At 35.1% G+C, this 18,559-nt stretch overlaps 1 protein-coding gene across 9 annotated transcripts; it reads left to right on the top strand.

The window, feature by feature from the left end:
• The first annotated feature begins 4,228 nt into the window (after positions 1–4,228).
• LOC145228646 (eukaryotic translation initiation factor 3 subunit B-like) lies at positions 4,229–18,349 on the top strand. 9 transcript variants are annotated; one of them, XM_080093852.1, is made up of 18 exons: positions 4,229–4,422; positions 6,016–6,111; positions 6,861–7,002; positions 7,671–7,799; positions 8,116–8,257; positions 9,180–9,320; positions 9,666–9,730; positions 9,924–10,251; positions 10,629–10,700; positions 11,086–11,204; positions 11,566–11,706; positions 12,024–12,108; positions 12,366–12,445; positions 12,800–12,905; positions 13,650–13,759; positions 14,039–14,217; positions 15,439–15,549; positions 17,264–18,349. In XM_080093852.1, exons 3-6 carry the CDS (start codon positions 6,916–6,918, stop codon positions 9,188–9,190), a joined length of 369 nt encoding a protein of 122 aa, XP_079949978.1. In that variant the 5' UTR covers positions 4,229–4,422; positions 6,016–6,111; positions 6,861–6,915; the 3' UTR covers positions 9,191–9,320; positions 9,666–9,730; positions 9,924–10,251; positions 10,629–10,700; positions 11,086–11,204; positions 11,566–11,706; positions 12,024–12,108; positions 12,366–12,445; positions 12,800–12,905; positions 13,650–13,759; positions 14,039–14,217; positions 15,439–15,549; positions 17,264–18,349. The 9 variants fall into 9 exon arrangements, with proteins under 9 accessions (XP_079949978.1, XP_079949977.1, XP_079949976.1 ...); XM_080093851.1 differs by having other exon boundaries at positions 13,650–13,779; XM_080093850.1 differs by having other exon boundaries at positions 6,020–6,111; positions 13,650–14,217.
• The last annotated feature ends 210 nt before the right edge of the window (positions 18,350–18,559 follow it).

The raw sequence follows: 18,559 nt of genomic DNA, 5'->3' as shown, positions 1-18,559 counted from the left end.
GGTGACGAATTCGGCTAACACGTACGCTTATCGGTCCTACATCGAAACCTTGCTTTCTTTCGGACCGGCGGCCAAACAATCACATTTGACAAGCGGCCTCTATTTTAAAGATACGGCAGGGCATTTCGATACGATAGGAAATGCTATAACGGGGGCTTTTCGAAACGAAAGTCGTATATTGCCGGCAGCAAAACGGTTGATCTATTTGACAAACCATATCTGGACTTGTGTAACCAGGAGAAATATTTATTGAACGGAGTCGGTCTCAAATTTCGTTTCATACGCAATTCAAACGAATTTTCTTTAATGTGTGTCGACACTGCGACATTTAAAATCGTTATACTCGACATGAGTCTGCTTATTCGAAAATTAAAAATCAATCCAACAGTACAACTCGCCCATGTCAAAGCGCTACTAAAATCAAACGCACTCTATCCAATACGACGAAGCAACGTCAAAATATTAAGTGTCGGAAGTGGCAATCTGGATCTCAACCAACAGAATTTGTTTATGGGCCAAACACCTCGGAGAGTTGTAATTGGTTTGGTGCAGAACAGTGCTTTTAACGGAAATATTCCAAAAACCCGTTTAATTTTCAACACTTTAATGTAAACTACATTGCATTGCTTAAGGGTGCAAAATCTTTCCCCTCTAAAGTGTTAAGACCCAATTATGCAAACGATCAGTTTATGCGTTGTTATACATCACTGTTTACCTCGACTGGAAAATATTTTAATGATGAAGGCTTAGATATTTCGCGCAAGGATTACAAATCGGGTTTTTGCTTATACGCTTTCGATTTGACACCTGACTTGTCGCAAACACCTACTTTTGCTTTAAAACAGCAAGGTAATATCCGCTTGCAGTTACAGTTTGCATCTGCCTTGACAGAAACCGTTAACGTAATTATTTACACCGAGTTCGACAACGTTCTGGAAATTGATCGTAATCGCAACGTTCTGTTTGACTACGCCGCTTAACAATGGACACTATTACGATATCGACAATATTGAATGGAGATGCTCAAGCCAGAACAATTTTTCGAGGCGTTTTTGCCAAAGATCAACTAGAAGACATTATTACCGAGTCAGTTCCTTGCGGTTTCGTGTTTAACACGGACAATTCAAACGAAGAAGGTGAACATTGGGTAGCGGCCTATTTCAATCAAGATGGAGAGGGTATCTATTTCGACAGCTATGGCTTGATGCTGTATCCTGATTTTTACTTATTCATGGCCGAGAACGCCGTCGACCATTGGTGTTATAACCCTGTCAGACTGCAAGGCTTTCATTCAACGGTGTGCGGCCATTACGTGATCTTGTTTCTTATGGCCATGGCGCGTAACATATCGCTTGACGATTTTGTAGACTGTTTTTCAAGTAATTACCGTGCAAACGATCGCTTCGTGCAACAACTTTTTCAAAAGCTGCTCTAATTGTGCTTATGTGTGTGTGTGTGAGAAATAAAAAAGATCAAAACGAAAAAACAATCTCTACCGGGATTACGCATTCGAAACGCCGCGCGCGCGCGAGCGCCGCTCATCCGACACGCAATCGAGCGCGACGCGCGTTCGCTCATCCGGCGAAACTCCACAGCTAGCGGACGACGCGTTTTTCATTCATCCAGCGAAACGCCACAGCTGGCGGACGACACTAGAAACGCAGCGTAAAAAGTCTATGACGCACGCAAACTATTGACGGTTTACTGTCTCGGTTGTTTTGAAAGTCATGACCCGCTTTCTTACAACAAACAAACAAACAAATAAATTAATACATATATTTGTACGTCAAAACCTAAACAAATGTGAAAACAGGCATTCACACACAAACACAAAATTCCCTATACCGGAAAGGTTAAACAAGGTCACACAGGTCTTGCGCAAGTCTTACGCATACTTCCTTTGAAATTCCACGTAACAATAACACCTGCAACGTCACCTGAAAACTTCCGCCAAGGTAAGACTTCCTTCGGAACATCTTCAAAAGGAAGTCCTCATCTTCGAGGGGAAGTCCTCATCTTCAAGAATGGGGAAGTCCGCATCTTCAAGACGTCTTCAAGATGAGGAAGTCGGAAACCAAGACGTAGCCAAGACTTCCTGCGGAAGTCTTAAGACGTCTTCAAGGTCAAGGTCAAGGTCAAGGTAACCGGATGTCTTGCACGGAACTTGGGAATCTTCGGACCATCTCCCTACTACTAATATAGCAACTGATTAAGTTAAAGAGTGTCAAATCTTGACGACAACAGTTTGTTAGTGTTATACTGTAAGATAATACTGGGCAGACACATTTATATTTGCTTTGCAACTAAACCTCATGGTTCTGTTGTACCATGTAATGTCATACCAACAAACTGACAGCTGTCATACGAACAAACTTAACCTTGAAACAGATACAAATCAAGCGCTCAAAACTCTGTTAAATCATTACTAACTTGATGTTATAAATTCGCTAAACATCAATTCGGTCTAACAGTCATGGTGTACTTTAAAAATTGAACATTTACAACGCGGTAAACCTTTATTTAAATTCCTGTTCATTAACTTAACCTCCAGTCTAAAATATTGACAGCCTGCGAAATATGATGTTACTTTTTACCATTGGGATGTAACAACCTCCAACAAATGCGCAACAGAAAAGACGGTTTGCAAAAACATAGACACAAGGCCGCCGTATTTGCAACAAATTTAGTTGATAACATATTTCAAAACCACTGTTTCGTACAGGTTATGTTACTGTGTAAGATTTGACTATTACTAGCTTGACTTTTCCATGTTAATTGCTTTTATACTATGACAAATTGTGCGTTAATTTACAAATTGTAGAGCAAACGTGCAAACAAATGTTTTGCTTAACAAAATAATAACCAGAAACAAAGTTGACACAAAACCTTATAAAACCTGACATAGTTAACTGAAGCAGATAAATTATTTTGTCTTAATTTCTATAACAACCCCGAATATAAAAGTGCCCTTACCCGTCTGTAAAGTGTAAACCTGTGTTAAAAGACACGCTTCAATTCGCTTCAAAAGCCAGGATGTACCACTGAAATACGACACCAGGGCTTTGAAGGTCAAAAATTTCCAATGCAGTACTTCTCTCTTTAACTTGAGCAAACTTTATAGAAAGCTTTCAGCTCTACTACTTCGCCATGCTTTCAACAACTTTAGCCTGGTAACACTCAAGGTGCAAATCAAGCGCACAAAACACTGGTAAATCATTAACTGTTTCGTTGCTGTTATAAACTCGCTAAACGAACAGAGTTAAGTTTTTGTTTACTTGGTACCGTTCAATGTTTGTCAAAAGCTCAGGTTGTGTGGCTTAGTCTCGGTATACAATGGCTAGGTTGTGTACTAAGCAAACACGGCTCTCGCTGTCGCTGAGGCTTTGTGATAAATCCCAAAGCAGCAGGCCGGTATTTACCCTCTTGTTCATGTGAGATGTGATCGAATTCAATAACCTTTATTCACTCAGAAAATGTTTTATTCAATTAAACTTCCTTACATCCTGCAAGTTTCATGAAAGAGTGGATTTTCAACTCCAGAAAATTCATGTCGTTTACTTTTGCCAACCAAGGGTCTACGTTTGTGTTGCAGGGATTTATTTGGTCAGCAGAACCTGTGGGTTCAACCACTGCCTTATGCAACCGAGTGTACCCTGCCAGGTTCGTGCGGTCGGTTACGATTCCACAGCAGAGCACACCCAGTGCACTCCAAGCATGTTAAATTTGACTTTACGTTGGTTTGCACAAATACACCGAATTAACTATGAGCACAGTTTAACACAATTCGTTTGTCATTGTTAGTAAAAACATAAACTTTACACAAACAAAGGGTTAAGAGGCAAAACAAAAACAAAACAAAAGATGGATAACTAACTATAATTAATAAATGGACATGTTTTCTTTTGTTTGTCACTTTCTTTGAACACACACTTTCGTTCTTCGTAAAATTTCATAAATATAGCCCCGTATTTGGATCACTGGCTGTTTTATTTGTTGCGCATGCTTCTGGCTTAAAGCAACCTGCGATAGTCAAAATTGTGCCAGACAACGTAGTAAAATTAATTTGCATTGTCACAAAATATGTAACGGCCTAAGTTGCCCCTTTAAATAATTTCCAGCTTTGTGCTCATAGAAATCCTAAAAAGTAAACAATTCAACTCGAGTTTGCAAACTTGTTGGGAACTATGTTGGGAACCATATTAGTTAGTTATGCAGTTTGTAACACGCAGTGTTTAAGATTTAAGCATTGAGTTCTGTGGTTTAAGTTTAAGCCATAAGTTTTGGCGGGAGTTTTTAGTTCAGTTCAAATGTTTTGTTTCTGACAGAAAATGAATTCAAACTTTGTACTTGTGATCCTGAGGCCAATGTCAGCTCGGCCACGCACGACGAGGGGTTACTGCAGGTCAATTTTGCCAAACACCGGTAAGAATGTTTTCTATATGTTTATTACAATTTGCCTTTCAAGTTATAAGGTGATATAAACTTGTAAAACATTACTTAAATTACTGTGTTGTTGTAAGTCACGGCTTACAAAGTTTTCACCCTGACCTTTGTGCAGCTTACAATCAAGGGCTGCTTACATTATGTTATCATACCAACATTATGTCTACACTCATTATTTAACATTATGTCTATACACTCTACAACATTATGTCTACACTCTACAACATTATGTCTACACATTATGTCTTATCATTAGGGCAAGTTTTTGTTGCACTCCAATCATGAGAAAGTTGCACTTAATTTTAACAAAAGTTGCATTAAAAATACCAACAGTCAGTCAGCACTGCACTATAAAAACAAGTGTCCTAACTTACAACTAGCACTCTAGTCTCATTCAATCAGTCTCGGAAGCATTATTGCGCAATAATCTCTCTTCAGTCTTCACTCATGCACGAGAAATAAAAAGGCGAACGGAGAGAGTCACAGCTCCCATACTATACTATTACTGCGCCCCTAAAAGCTGACTGGTAAAAGCTGAAGTCATACTTCCACTTCTAATTTAGTTCGGGCACTGTCGTGCTTGACTGGGGTTGTTGAACTTCTAGCTTGCAAGCCAACTGTTGCGTTTTACATTTTTTTGATACACTTTACATTTTTTTACATTCACGTTGTTACATTTTGCGCTATACTTGATAAAAGTTGCAGTAAAATGTTCCATGAAAAATAGAAAAAAGTTGCAAAACGTTGCAACATGAAATTCCTACAAACAGCTTATAACATCATACTACATAAATTCTAAGTATTTAGGAAGCTGCCGGAAGCTGTAAAAAAAGTTGCAAAAACTTGCCCTAGTTATCATACCAACATTATTTCTGCACTTAGCCTATACTTTTTAATTTACATGTCAACATACTTTCTGGATCTGCTGGATACAATTGTTTGCTTTCATAACAATTGTTAAGAAATAGTTGTACTATGCAGCAACATAAGTAGTGTTATTAAACTTTTAGGTATCGAATTTTATTTTGCTCATTTGCACTTGAACATGACAAGCATATTAATTTATGAAGTGTAACATCTTAAAATCCAGCTTCCAATTAAGTGTGGTTTACATTATTTTGTTAACACCTTAACAAGTGATAGTCGAGTAAATGCAGAATGTATGATTTTGGCAAAAATATTGTTACCACAAAGAACAGACTGTAAGCTACCAAAAAAGCTCACCAAAATGTCATTTAGCTACTCTCTACTCTATGGCTAAGAGGCTATTAAGTTATAAACGATTAATCATAAAATTGACTTATCCATTTGTCAGTGATTATAATACTATCAAGGTTTTTAAATGGTGAAATTTTAACTGTTTCAAAACAAACTTTGGACAAAAATATCATGATTAAAACTAGAAATTAAAAGAGGATTAGGCGTATTTTTCACTATTTTTTTAACAGTCTGATGATGCTAAAAGATATTGGATGATGTAGTTTGTACGTCTATTTTATTGCATAGGATAGCTTGTTCCTTATGTTTCTGTATGTTCTACACTCCTGCTCTAATAAACAATTGCTGTTAAAGGAAGATAGGAGCTGAAATAAAACTTAAAATTGCCGACCTACAACCCAGTGAAGTTTGGGGACTTAAATGGACTTTCTCTTGATTGCATTCCTCGTGGTAAGTGAAGCTGGTGGTTTGAAAAACAAGTTTCTGGAATATAATAGTTTAAATCTAAACAATGGTTGAACTGATCTCTTACAAAGCTGACATGTGTTTAAACAATTTTGTTATTGTCACATTATTTAGCTCGCTATTGTTAAGTGGTAAATCAGTAGCAGTCTGACTTTGTCTTGCATCTCACTCATACCCAGGAGTTGTTAAGTTTAACGCTGATAGTTATTGCTAGGAATAGGCATTATTATGAACGGAGACACAATTTTGTGTGCTTGCATTGGGACTGTGTAATATAGTTGTGTTGAAGTTTACTGTGTGGTTGGGCATGATTGTTAGTATCCTAAGCAAACCTGTCTACTAAAATTTAAGCAAGCAAGTACTGTAGTTTACCTAATTGTTTATACATCTTCACATCAAACAAATGCAAGTTTAAATTCCTTAAAATTAAGTTTGCCTACGTTCTTATGTTATTGCATGATCATCATTGCGACCGCCTTCACAATATCACTGTTTCTATGGTCTCATCATGCAAAAAGTTTCCCACCTTTGGACAATGAAAAATCCAAAAAACTAAGAAGTGTATTTTGATGTAAACTTTTTATTGTTTATGTGGTCTCAAAAATTGTACATGCTAATTGTCTGAGCTCATTTAATCAGTTTTTCTAAATGATCTGTTTGTTTGTGGTATAAGCAAAATAAATTGCAACCTACTTTGATCTCAGGTTCCTAATAATTTTGTGTTTTGTCTGCAGTTGTTGATCCGATCATCAACACAATCACGCTCCCCCAAACTCCAAACACTCCATCATGTTAATCCCATCGCACCTCGAAGTGAGCAACTTCAACCCTCCCCAACCACAAGTACTCCATTTAGTGGTACAGTGCCAACCCAGTGTAAGTTATAAAACTGAAAATTTTGCATTATTTTTATTTTGTGTCCTGTACCATGTGCCTAAAGTGTGATAAAAACCTGAGGTATTTGGATGTTGCAGAATATGATGTGAAAAGTTTAATATCCTGCAGCACCTGCCATCCCTTGGATGTTTAATTGGAGTTCCGGAGGTCAAGTTTAGGTGACCTTGGAACAGACAAAACCAAACCTTAGCGGGAAGTTGATATTATTGGTGATGACGATTTCTGCTACTTGTCTGCTCGACTCGATCAGCTTCTGAGAAATTTGCACGGTTGAAAGTTTGTCGGACAGCTACAATGCTGTGGTTGTGTTTGAAAAGGTAAATAACTTATCAAGGCATGGTTTTTAACTGAGGGAGTTTGGTTGTGTTTTGGACAAATTCTTTTCACTGATTAAAGATAAACCTTGTATTACTTATTTTTGCGCAAATTTTTTTTAATGTGTCAAAGTTGAAGGGTGGTACTAAATTTCATGGAAGGGTACTAAAGATAGACAGCATGATATAACACATTGTATACTGTATGTAAAATGTTGGAACATGGGTAAATGAAAGCAACTGGATTTGTTATTATGGGTCCCCTTCCATGAAGTTTTTCATGTTTGTGATTTATATAAGTCTAACAACTGCTGAGTGTTGCATTGTTTGTAGGGCAACTTGCATTACTATTTGGAAGAGGAGGACAGCAATGACCAGTTTAGTGTAATTTATGGAGGTAGTGGGAAGACTGCTATATACCTCAATACTGCTGCAGAACCAGTTGCTATTAAAGAAAGCAAGGTATGACAAATTGTTTCTGGTTTGCACGCCCCATAATGAATAAAAATAATGACAAAATTACTATGAAAATTTAGCTACATTGCACTTAGTTTTTATCTAATATTAATTACAATATTTTTGAAGGAAAATTATATGTAGTAAATATAATTCATTGCATGGCAACACAAAATCTCAATATTGTTGGAATGCAATAAGCATACATTGCTAATAGACATCATAAAAAGATGGTCAAATCTTTAAGAATTGTGCAAAATGGCAATTCCAAGTCAAGCGGTATCAAAATCATATATATATATATGTATTTTAAACTTTTAAGAGGTGGACTGAAACATACACAAGGTGGTCACCTAAAGGACTTGCCCACAAGGAATTGCTTTATGGGGAGGGGAACACTTCAAGCAGATTCAGAGATTTGCCCACCCTGGTGTCCAAGTTATTAACTTTTCACCATCTGAAAGGTGAGAAGTGGTCTTTAGTATAGATCAGGGTGCAGTAAACTATTTTGCACTACACGTAGATTTATGCCTGGCACAGTTTTCTGGTTATGTGATTTTGTTCAATAAAATGATTAATGTCTGGTGTATACAACTTTTTTACAATCTACCAACCCATATTTAAAGGACATCTGGCACAACTCTTGGTGTGAATGCATGTTATGTTTAGACCTTGAAAAGTTATAAATGCAAAAATAACTTTTTATAGGGTTTCCACGGGTATGGAAAACCTGGAAAAGTTATAGAATTTAAATTTGTATTTTTAAGGCCTGGAAAAGTTTTGAAAAAGCCAACTTTTGCAAAAGTCCTTGAAAAAGTATGAAATTTGGTGCCTGTTTTACCCTGAAAATGCCAGATAGAGATAGGAATTTCAAATTACGTAACGCATGTATATTCGTTGCAAGTATGGTAAATCAGCTACAATATACCAAAGCCTCTTTACTAGTTTTACTATGGGAATTGGGATTTTTTTCTTGAAAAGTTTTGGAAAGGTCATGGAATTTATAAACGAAAAAATTGCGCGGGAACCCTGTTTTTATCTTACCTAATGTGTGCAAAGTTTACATAAAAATAATACATATATAAAATATGTTGTAATGCACTTCTTGAGTTTTTATGTACAGTTATAGCTTCGAAGTTTGAAACATACCCGAGCAGCATGCATATATTTGAACTAACAGTATTATATTTAGGATATCCTTGATTTTGTACACTTTTCTAACTTTTTAAAAAGTCTTCATAGCTGTATTTACCTGTAAAATAAAGATACCATTCATTGTTTTTATGCAAGTGCTTTGATTGTTTATTAAAATTAGTTGGATTTTAGGAATGTGAGTCAAACTAAAACAAAACAAAGACAAAAATATCCTTGTTGTTTTTTTTACAGATACTTGGTAACTTTCAGTCCAATGCAGGAACAAGGAACTAGTGAAGATGCCTAGTCCATTATTATATTGGAAGTTTTCACTGGCACAAATAAGAGGGGTTTCCAGAAGCCGATGACAGGCAGTGGCCGATATTTAAATATGTAATGAAATCTTTTACATACCTTAATGTTGTGTTTTACATGTTCAAACTTGACATGATATTTTGTAACTTGCAGAGTAATGTAGAAGTTTTAAACGATTTTCCCATATCAGATTTCATTAGCTAATAAAAATTGTTACAACATAAAAAAATAAACAAAAAAAGATGGAAAAAATACCCCAACTGTTCTATATTTGTTACAGACTATTTGACAAAAAACTATTTGTGGTAAATTCATTTACTGTGTGTGTGGATAATTGTATTTAGACTTATTGAAGAAAAAGCTGCCTATCATTGTTCAAACAAGTTTGTTTAACTAACCTGTGTGAAATTTGTTTATTGACAGATGGAGTCACGATGGTACTTACTTTTTAAGAAAATCCAAAGGTGTACTGAGTGTCTGAAACTCCTGTAAGTAGCTAAAGCAAAAAACTAATAACTGTCATTAAAAACCACAATATAACAAAGTAGTTACCCTCATTCTGCACTCAACAATTTTAAACGAATCAATTTTAATAATTTACATGCAAAATTTCATATATTTTCTACCTTTATCGAAAGATTTGTATTATTGGTCTTTAATGTTCATACATACTGTTTACAGAGCATGGGACTTTTGGACAAAAAGAGCATACCAGTTGATGGAGTGAGATGTGTATCGAAACTTTTGGTCACCTCAAACAAACATAGCAAATCAGTATTAAACTTTTCTTGAATTTTAGCGAGTTTGTGTGATCACCCTTGGACAACATGTTAGCTTTCTGGGTACCCGAGCAAAACAAGACACCAGCTCGTTTACAATTCTTGCAATTTTATCCAAGAAATAAGTTCGAGTGAAGAACTTGTTCAATGTTTCTGACATCCGACTGAACTGATACAAGCAGGGCAAGTTTCTTTGTGTCAAAGTCAACCGATACAACAAAGCAAAGAAGGTATTTGGGTTCATGTTTTGGTCAATTCAACGATTTATTAATATTTTGACAACCGAATGAGCCCAATTCCATGCATCCAAACATTGACAATTTAACCCTCAACCATACTTTACATTGTCTTTATACTTTTTGATAGCTTCCATGTTGAAGCTGGTTTAGCTGACTGGTCATAGCTAAAAAAAACATGCTCCTTTAAAACTTTTGCTATTAGGAAGCAGATATAAGGGGTTGAATTTAAATTACAACCAGCCAGATTTTTGTGGGTTGTGCTGTTCATTTTTGCGATCAGTTTGAACTTTGGTTTCATACTGTTTCCATTAATTTGCGCATCAGTATCAGATTAGTAATCATCAACTCAAAATTGTTTTCTTCCATAGGCTACAATTTCCAATTTTGAAATATTCCACATTCAAGAAGTTCCTGTCGACATAGTTGAGCTAAAGAAGCAGGTAAAAAACAGTTTTCTTGTCCTTTTTGTTTCTTGTTTCAATTACAAACACTCACCTTAATCCAAATAGCTTTAATTGTCACCACTTTTCAAGTTTTCTCCATTAAAACTAATTACCATGTGATATCATGCACTATTTAGTACCACCAATGGTTTAGTCCCCTTTTTATGTGCTGATGTAACATATTATTTACGCACTTATTTACTGGTAGAGAGATTTAAGCTTATTTGGGGCTTGAAATAAAAAAACAATAGCAAGACCAATTGTATTATGGAGTTTTTAGTTTTAACATACAAAGCTTTGTGCTATTTGTATTGTTTGCACTTTCTGTGAGCACAAAATTATTGCTGTTAAGTTTTAAATTAATTTAATTAATCAATCTTAGTTTAGAAAAGCAAATCCACATCCAAAAACTTCATCAAATTCATGGCACATTTTCATGTTTCAAACTCACAAACATCAAACAGCTGCTTGCAACTGAACTTTGTACTTTCACTTACCAAGGTGAGTTAAAACAAGTTTGTAAACATAGCTGGACATTTCAAACAAGCCAAGAAAAAATGATCCAAAACAAAATTACCAGTGAACTTATATGTAGAAAAACAATTTTGTTACCAAAGCTTATCTTATCTGTTCTTTATCCTGTTACGCCACAACTTGCTTTAATTTTGACGACAGCTATTTTAGAAACATCTGCAACACAATGTATTCTCTACACACAAACTTTCTGGCAGTTTTGTTTTTTACCAAGCTAAAGTTTGTGTTTATTGTTTTTCAGTTTTGAACTTTATGTAACACATAAAACCAAGTGAGAAGTTAAGCAGCTGATTTTCAGCCACATTTCAAATATATTATTTGTTTGCAGCATTTTCTCCAGCCCACAACCGAAGTTCAAACCCCAACACAAGGAATATAAGAATATTTACAGCACATCAATTTCAACAGCGAAGAAAGATGCTTTACCACAAGTTGTAGAAAATATAAATCCTACCCAACTCCATACATAGTAAGATAATACAGATCTGATCAAGTTGTGTTATTCTTTCAACTGTGATTAATCAAAACATTACTGCGACAGAATTTAATTATATTTATTGTAATCATCTTATGTATAATATCCATGATGTATTTGATATGTTTAATATTGTGTGGTGCTGTAATGCAATTCCTAACTTTCCGTTTACACTCACTACATGAGGGATAAATACCTGCATGTAGACTTATATTATAACTGATGATGGTATGAGCTACTGCAAAACAACATATTTTATCTGCTATGTCCTTCAGTATATTTACACTCAGTATGTGTGACTTGTTTTTCAGGATCCAAGATTGGATTCCACAAAATACAGCCCTACCCGTTCCACCAAGTGAGTCTTGGAGAATTGTGGATGAAAAAAAATTGCAGGTTAATAATGTGGCTTGATGCTTTCTACTAATTTGTCCTTCAGAATCTAAATATACTTGCACCATTTTTACAAAGTAACCAATTCTCATAAACACATGTGTGTGGAGACCGTATCGGTTTTGCAAAAACATTTATGTTAGGCGGTCAAATGTTGTGTATAGTAAATCGTTAAAAAGAAAAAAGAACAGATAAAATGTTAATATTAGGAAAACCACCTGTTTAGTTTGTGATAATTTTACATGTAAAATATTTTGCAGTCAGCTGTTTCAAGTGTTCAACTAATGATTCTGTGATGCTTGCTTGGGGAAGAATCCCAACATTTGTGGATAATATTGAGGTAAAATAATTTCATTCATTGCACTGAGAAATCTCACTTTGAATTTTTCATGCAAAGAAGTTATCTGTAGCAGAGGTTAACAACCAGGGAAAGATTTGACTTGTCCAGTGGGTTAAATAAAGGAAAGCATAAGTTTTGGCATTTCTTAATAGATAAAAAATGATTTTCCTGATTTGGTCAATATTGTTTAACAATGTCACACATGAAAACAAGATATTGTTGACAAACACTAACCTAGACCTGTTTTTTGAGATTAATGTGGGATGTAAAATTTATTTTCAAAGGAGGCCTGGTTGAGAACCACTGGGGTACAGGGTAGCAACAGCAATTTATAAACATCTAATGTTTTTGTAGATTGTTTACTAACCAGCGCCAACTAGTGATGAAAGTTTAGCGGCAACTTTAGTGGAAATTTCAGTTTAAAGCAACGGGCCTCTTGCATGAATCTTTGTCACCACCAGTAAGTTGAAGTTTCACTCACAAATATTAGCTGATGTATTAATTGTATGATAAACCTAGTTATGGGCATCCTTTCTTTTTTCTCTAACGCTGGTTTGTTCCACATGTTTGGTCAAGAAAGGGTGCTTCACATTATCTAAATTTACACTGATGTTGGTTAGTTATCCAAGTTTGATCCTTCTAAAGTTTGACCCCGAATGACTAAGCAGTTCACCCACAGGCCCTCAAAACATAAATTTTTGAAATAGATCTACTTACTAAAATGCATGTTCTAGGAGCTTTTTACTTGATGGTTGGTACTAGGTAACTTTTAGTTAGATTACCTGATTTTTTACCCCTTGAATGTGTTTTTGGGTTATCGTTCCTTAATATCAGAAAAAAAAGAAAATTTAAACAATTGTTTGAAGTGGGCTTCTTTTTATCCTTAAGTTTTAGCTTAATTGACCAAATAGTTACCTTTACAGCCCCGAAAAAGTGATTGTTGGGGTTAAATGTGGTGCTGTAAGTTAATGCAATGCCTATCTTTACTTTTACACCTACTACATAAAGGATAAATGCATGTGGACTTTGTAATATTGCAGACGATGGTATGAGCTACTGCAAAACCATATTTTAGCTGTTATATTCAATTGTGGTTAAAGAAAAAGTTTTTGCATGTTGTTTCTAGGATTGTAAATTGTGTTTTGTGCATCTTTGTATAACTCACCACTATTATGGGATAATGTTGTTAGCTACTTTTCTGCAGGTATGGAATGCATGTTTGAATGTCGCTGAATCAAGCTTGTTGTCACGAACAATGAACTTCCAACAAATTGGATGGCAGGAGAGAATGCAGACAATAGGAATTCAATTCCAGTTAAGTTAAGTTAAGCAAGGTTTGTATGGAATTCATTCAGAGACCAGTTTACAGTTTTGTTGTCCTTGAGGAAATAGTTTTTTTTACTTGACTAAAGGAACACTTCTGTCAACATAAAATATAAAAAGGGATGTATCATGCAAACACAGAGGTCTTTTTTCTGTTTCACTGCTGCAGACCTAAACCTAAACAAGTTATTATGTAGTTCTTTTCACTTATTTTTTGCTACTTTTGTTCACCCCCAGTTGACTGTGTGCTAACAAGTTATTATATCCCAGCTGCTCCATCCCTCTAGTGGAGAGTTAAAGAGGACTGTCTAAACAACTTCCACATTCCATGCAAGGATCGTGGAGTGGTCACATGGAACCAGTTGCCAGTAAAAGAGCATTTTTGTCACCAGATTTGCCGACCATCCAAACCACCACTACAAGTGTTGTTGCAACTGACCAGTTTGAAGGTTGGTTTAAAGTTTTATTAGTTAACAAAAAAGTGTATGTATGGCCTACATTTTTTTCCTGCCAAGCTGAAATCATGTAGTCTGCATGATCCTGTGTGCTGTTTTCAACCACTATCACGAGCTAACCATAAAAAGTGAAAAAATAGGCCCATTAAGAACGAGTTAACACCACACTATGTCCATATTGCTGAAACAATGCAGCAACAAGCTGGTCATTATATTAACTACTTAGACTTTTGCACTTCAAAATGATAAATTTTCTGTGCCTAGTTTGCATGGGCGGAGCTGTCTGAGTACTCTGTGCCGAGCATTGCTGTTTTTGATGCTCAGTGTTCGGCCGAGCAGCCATACAAACTGACCTAAGCATTAAAATTGCATACTCTGCTTATACGTAAAAATAGTGTTTGAAAGAAATCCAAGAATAAAAATGAATGTTTTAATGCATTACATGGTAAGAGAAAACGTATTTCCGAGACTTGTACAGCTTAATACACAGGAACTTAACAAAACTAATGTGGAATTGGGAATATTTGTGATGTTACAATGCACTGAGCTTTAACATGAGATGCTTGGTGTTCGACCAGACAGAACATTTTTGCTTGTAGCCCATCCCTAGTGGGGATTCGTTTGTTTAGCGTGCAGAATCAAAGAAAGGTTTAAAAACCAGTGACTGTTATAAAATACATGAGAAAATGTGCTTAGCCACCCTTCTAGTTGCTTAGTTTGTTAGATGCAAGGTACAAGTATTACTACCTAATGCAAAAATGACCCGGAAAAATAAATTTTTAGTTTTCTTTTTCTGAATTTAAAACTTCTACATACTCACAAGATATACAAAGGTTGGGCCCTTCTATTTCTGTTTAAGAGTTACTACAACCTATTCAAACTTGAAATCTGTTTGTTTGCGAATTTTTGTAATAATGAGCCCCTCTCCTTAAATTTCAATCTTCTTTCTTCTTTGAAGTTTGTTCGTGCACTTTCTTGTATAAAAATCTTGTAGGATTTGGGCGAAACTTTTACTGCTGGTTGATGATAGTTATTTAGATGTGCCATCTGTTTGATTTACACCTAAACTCTGCAGTTACCTTGTTAGCCCTAAAACTGTATAACTCTGTGTTTTGCATGCTAACAAACACTACAAATCAATGGTTCTAAGTGTAACTGAACATATGTAAGTTATGGTAGTGATCTATTTACTATATTTAATGGCTATTTTTGCAGATTGCAGTTATGCTGTTGGTAATATCCTGATGATGTCAGAAGCATCAACAGGTTCTGCTTCACATGGATCTGGTGGTGAAATTTGTCATTACTGGTTGATTGGAACAAAATGTTTGTGGTTAATTTCTATGAAGGGGACACATATTGTTTTTGTCCGTATTTTTTTCTTCTTTTCTATTTTCTGTCTAACGCTGGTTTGTTAAATGCGTTTGGTCAAGAAAGAGTGCTCCAAATTTATTAAAATTTGGACAGATGTTAATTAATAATCCAAATTTGATCCTCCTGAATTTGATCCTAAAGTACATCATGTAGGAGTTATGTGCTCTGTTGGTTGGTGCAATGTGAGGTTTTCTAAAGAATTTTTTAACTTTTACCCATTTTTAAATGCCGAAATATTCGTTTTTGTCTAACGCTGGTTTGTCAAACACTTTTGGTAAAGAAAAAGTTCTTTAAATTTGTTCAAATTTACACATATGTTAGCTATTGTTTGAAACCTGATCCTCTTAAAGTTTGACCCCAAATGACCCAGCGGTTCACCCACTAGACCCCAAAACGTAAAATTTGGAAAACGGCTGTACTGACTAAAGTACATGATCTAAAAGTTTCATGCTTTGTTGGTTGGTGCAATGTAAGGTATTTTAAATAATTTTCTAATTTTTTATTGGATTTACCCAGTTTTTACCCCTTTAACCCCGAAATAATCGTCAGCCCTTAAATCCTGAAATTTAAACCCCGAAATAATCGGTTTTAGTTTTAAGACAGAAATACAAGCCATATGGTGCAGAAATACTTTTAAAAAATTAACAATTGTTTAAGCAGGGTATTTGTTTAGTATTTAAAATTTTGCCAGTTACCTTGAGCGGGAGTGCTCAGCTTGACGTCCGGACAGACGTTTTATGAGACAGTCGTTTGGGTGATTAGAAATCAGCTGTTTTTTGTACAGCAATGCTGTGTCGTTATATTGAGTTATCACGCGCATTTTCAGTTTTGGCGAAGGTTTTACACCCAAGATGTAATTTAAACTCGATAAACGTACTTCGGTTTTGTTTATGTCAGGCAAAACGTCATTGATCAACATAAATATGAAAAAATAAACTTAACTTTTTTGAACGCCGCAATAAATGACTATTAAATTCTCGTTGTCAGCTTGGCCGTCGCGTAACCACGGGTCACTAAAGGTCAACTTGTAGGAATTACAACACAGTTAAGAATTTTTCGACATAACCTATCTTCTTTATTTTTGACAAATCAATTCAAGAATGAGGGTATTGTTGAACACTAAAGACTGCATGCTGTTAAAAACAGTGTCAAAAGGTCATTAAACAGTCGTTTTTGCGAAACAAAGTTAAGTGAAAAACAAGTTGTTATGTATACCTTTGTAGAAAACGACTTTTTTATATAGTGTCTAATATAACAGTTGAGGCTTTCTAGGAAAATTTGTGTTTAGAAACTGAACTTGAACGACAATATCAAGGTCAAAACAAGAGATTAAATTGAATGTATTTACCGTTCTTTTTTCACCAATTTTTTTGTAATTGTGCCACAATAATGATGCCAAAAGAATATGGAAAAGAACTTTTAAAGTTAAGTTAATGCTTTGTGAAAAATTTGTCCATAAGAATCTAAAAATAACTGCAATATTAAAAAAAACGTGTGTGGGGACCCATTCGTTTTTGCTTGCAAAAACAATCATATATGTAGATAAAATTGTATACATTAGTATAGTAAATTGGTAAATCTCGTATGGAATATATAAAATGGAAGTATATCCGAAAGCCACTTTTCTAGTTTACATCTAAATAAGCAAAAATTGTATTCATTTTAGTGAGAGCAAAAGCTGAAGCGGAAAAAGCAGCAGCGGCGAAGAACAAGAAGAAATCTCCTCACAAATAGTTTGCTTGCCTTAATATTTTTGCTTACTTTGCACAGGGTTATTGGCTTACACTGTGCGTCGATATATATTTTTATGCAGTGATATCGTACTGTTGCTCCCTTTGTTCCCTTTGTGTTGTATGTTTTTTCCTGTATACATGTAGAGGTAGTGACAGGATAAATAATAGTGGTGGCTGCGTGCGACAAAAACCTGCTTACACATGAGGAAATGGTTTGTAAAAAGTCTTTTGTTGGCTTCTAATAATATCAGCATTACTTGGCAAAAAATAATAAATCGTCCCTAATTGTCAAGACTTTTTTCACAAAGGGCTTCCGAACCTGTTTACATTGAAAAACGTCTACTTTTAAATATTTTTAATATAGCAAGTTTTTTGGTTTACGAATGAATTCTGATGTATGGTGTGACAAAACTGTGTCTTACCCTTCTGAAAGATAAAAGTCGTAGACTAAAGTAAATCCCTTATTCATCTCATTTTGTTATCAAGTAAACTAACATGTTCCAATAAAATCATGCAATGTATTATTAAACCAATGAGCAAGTGATCAATACATTTGTTCATTTCTCATGACCAAATTTCTTAGTCTTTATGTGTTGGTCCTAATGAATCAAATCATTCCTGTATAACAAAACAGTTGCAACATAAACAAACAAGAAATTAAACGTGCATAAAGATATCATATATTATATTACAAACTTGACCGAGCACCATTCTTCACTGTGAGATAAACAACACATAGAATTTCTTTTAGACCATGTCCATCAACAAAAAAGTCACTAATAAAAATGTAGCACTAAAAGCATGTCAAAAAGACAATAAAATTTAGGAAAATGCCAGTACAGTACGTTGAACAAGTGGGTATAACTCTTACACCAAATTGTGACAAACCATGTGAATGTGTGATTATGTTTTTGTTTTCATCTCATTTAAGTTTGTTTTTCATGTTACTGTCTGTAAAGTGTGATAAATAGTTTCATTTTCTTACTTGCATTTTTAATATTAAACATTTTGCTTCTGTATCTTTGAGTTCTATGTCAAGAGGGCAAATGAAAAGAAATTAGCAGCTATATTTAAGCACAGACGTCTCTTGTCATCTTGTTTTTAAGAAGGAATTCCTCCCAAGAGATGGATTTTGAAACTTGAGGGGAAAATCGACCTTAATTTTTACATGTGCTTTGTAAATAGACGCTTCAGCTCTGGAAATATAACCTGTAAAGTTAATAAAAGAT

Source organism: Phallusia mammillata, chromosome 5, assembly GCF_965637545.1.
Source record: "Phallusia mammillata chromosome 5, kaPhaMamm4.hap1.1, whole genome shotgun sequence".
Taxonomy (NCBI): domain Eukaryota; kingdom Metazoa; phylum Chordata; class Ascidiacea; order Phlebobranchia; family Ascidiidae; genus Phallusia; species Phallusia mammillata.
The sequence above is the reverse complement of the archived record's forward strand: the minus strand, read 5'-3'. Positions and strand labels throughout refer to the sequence as shown.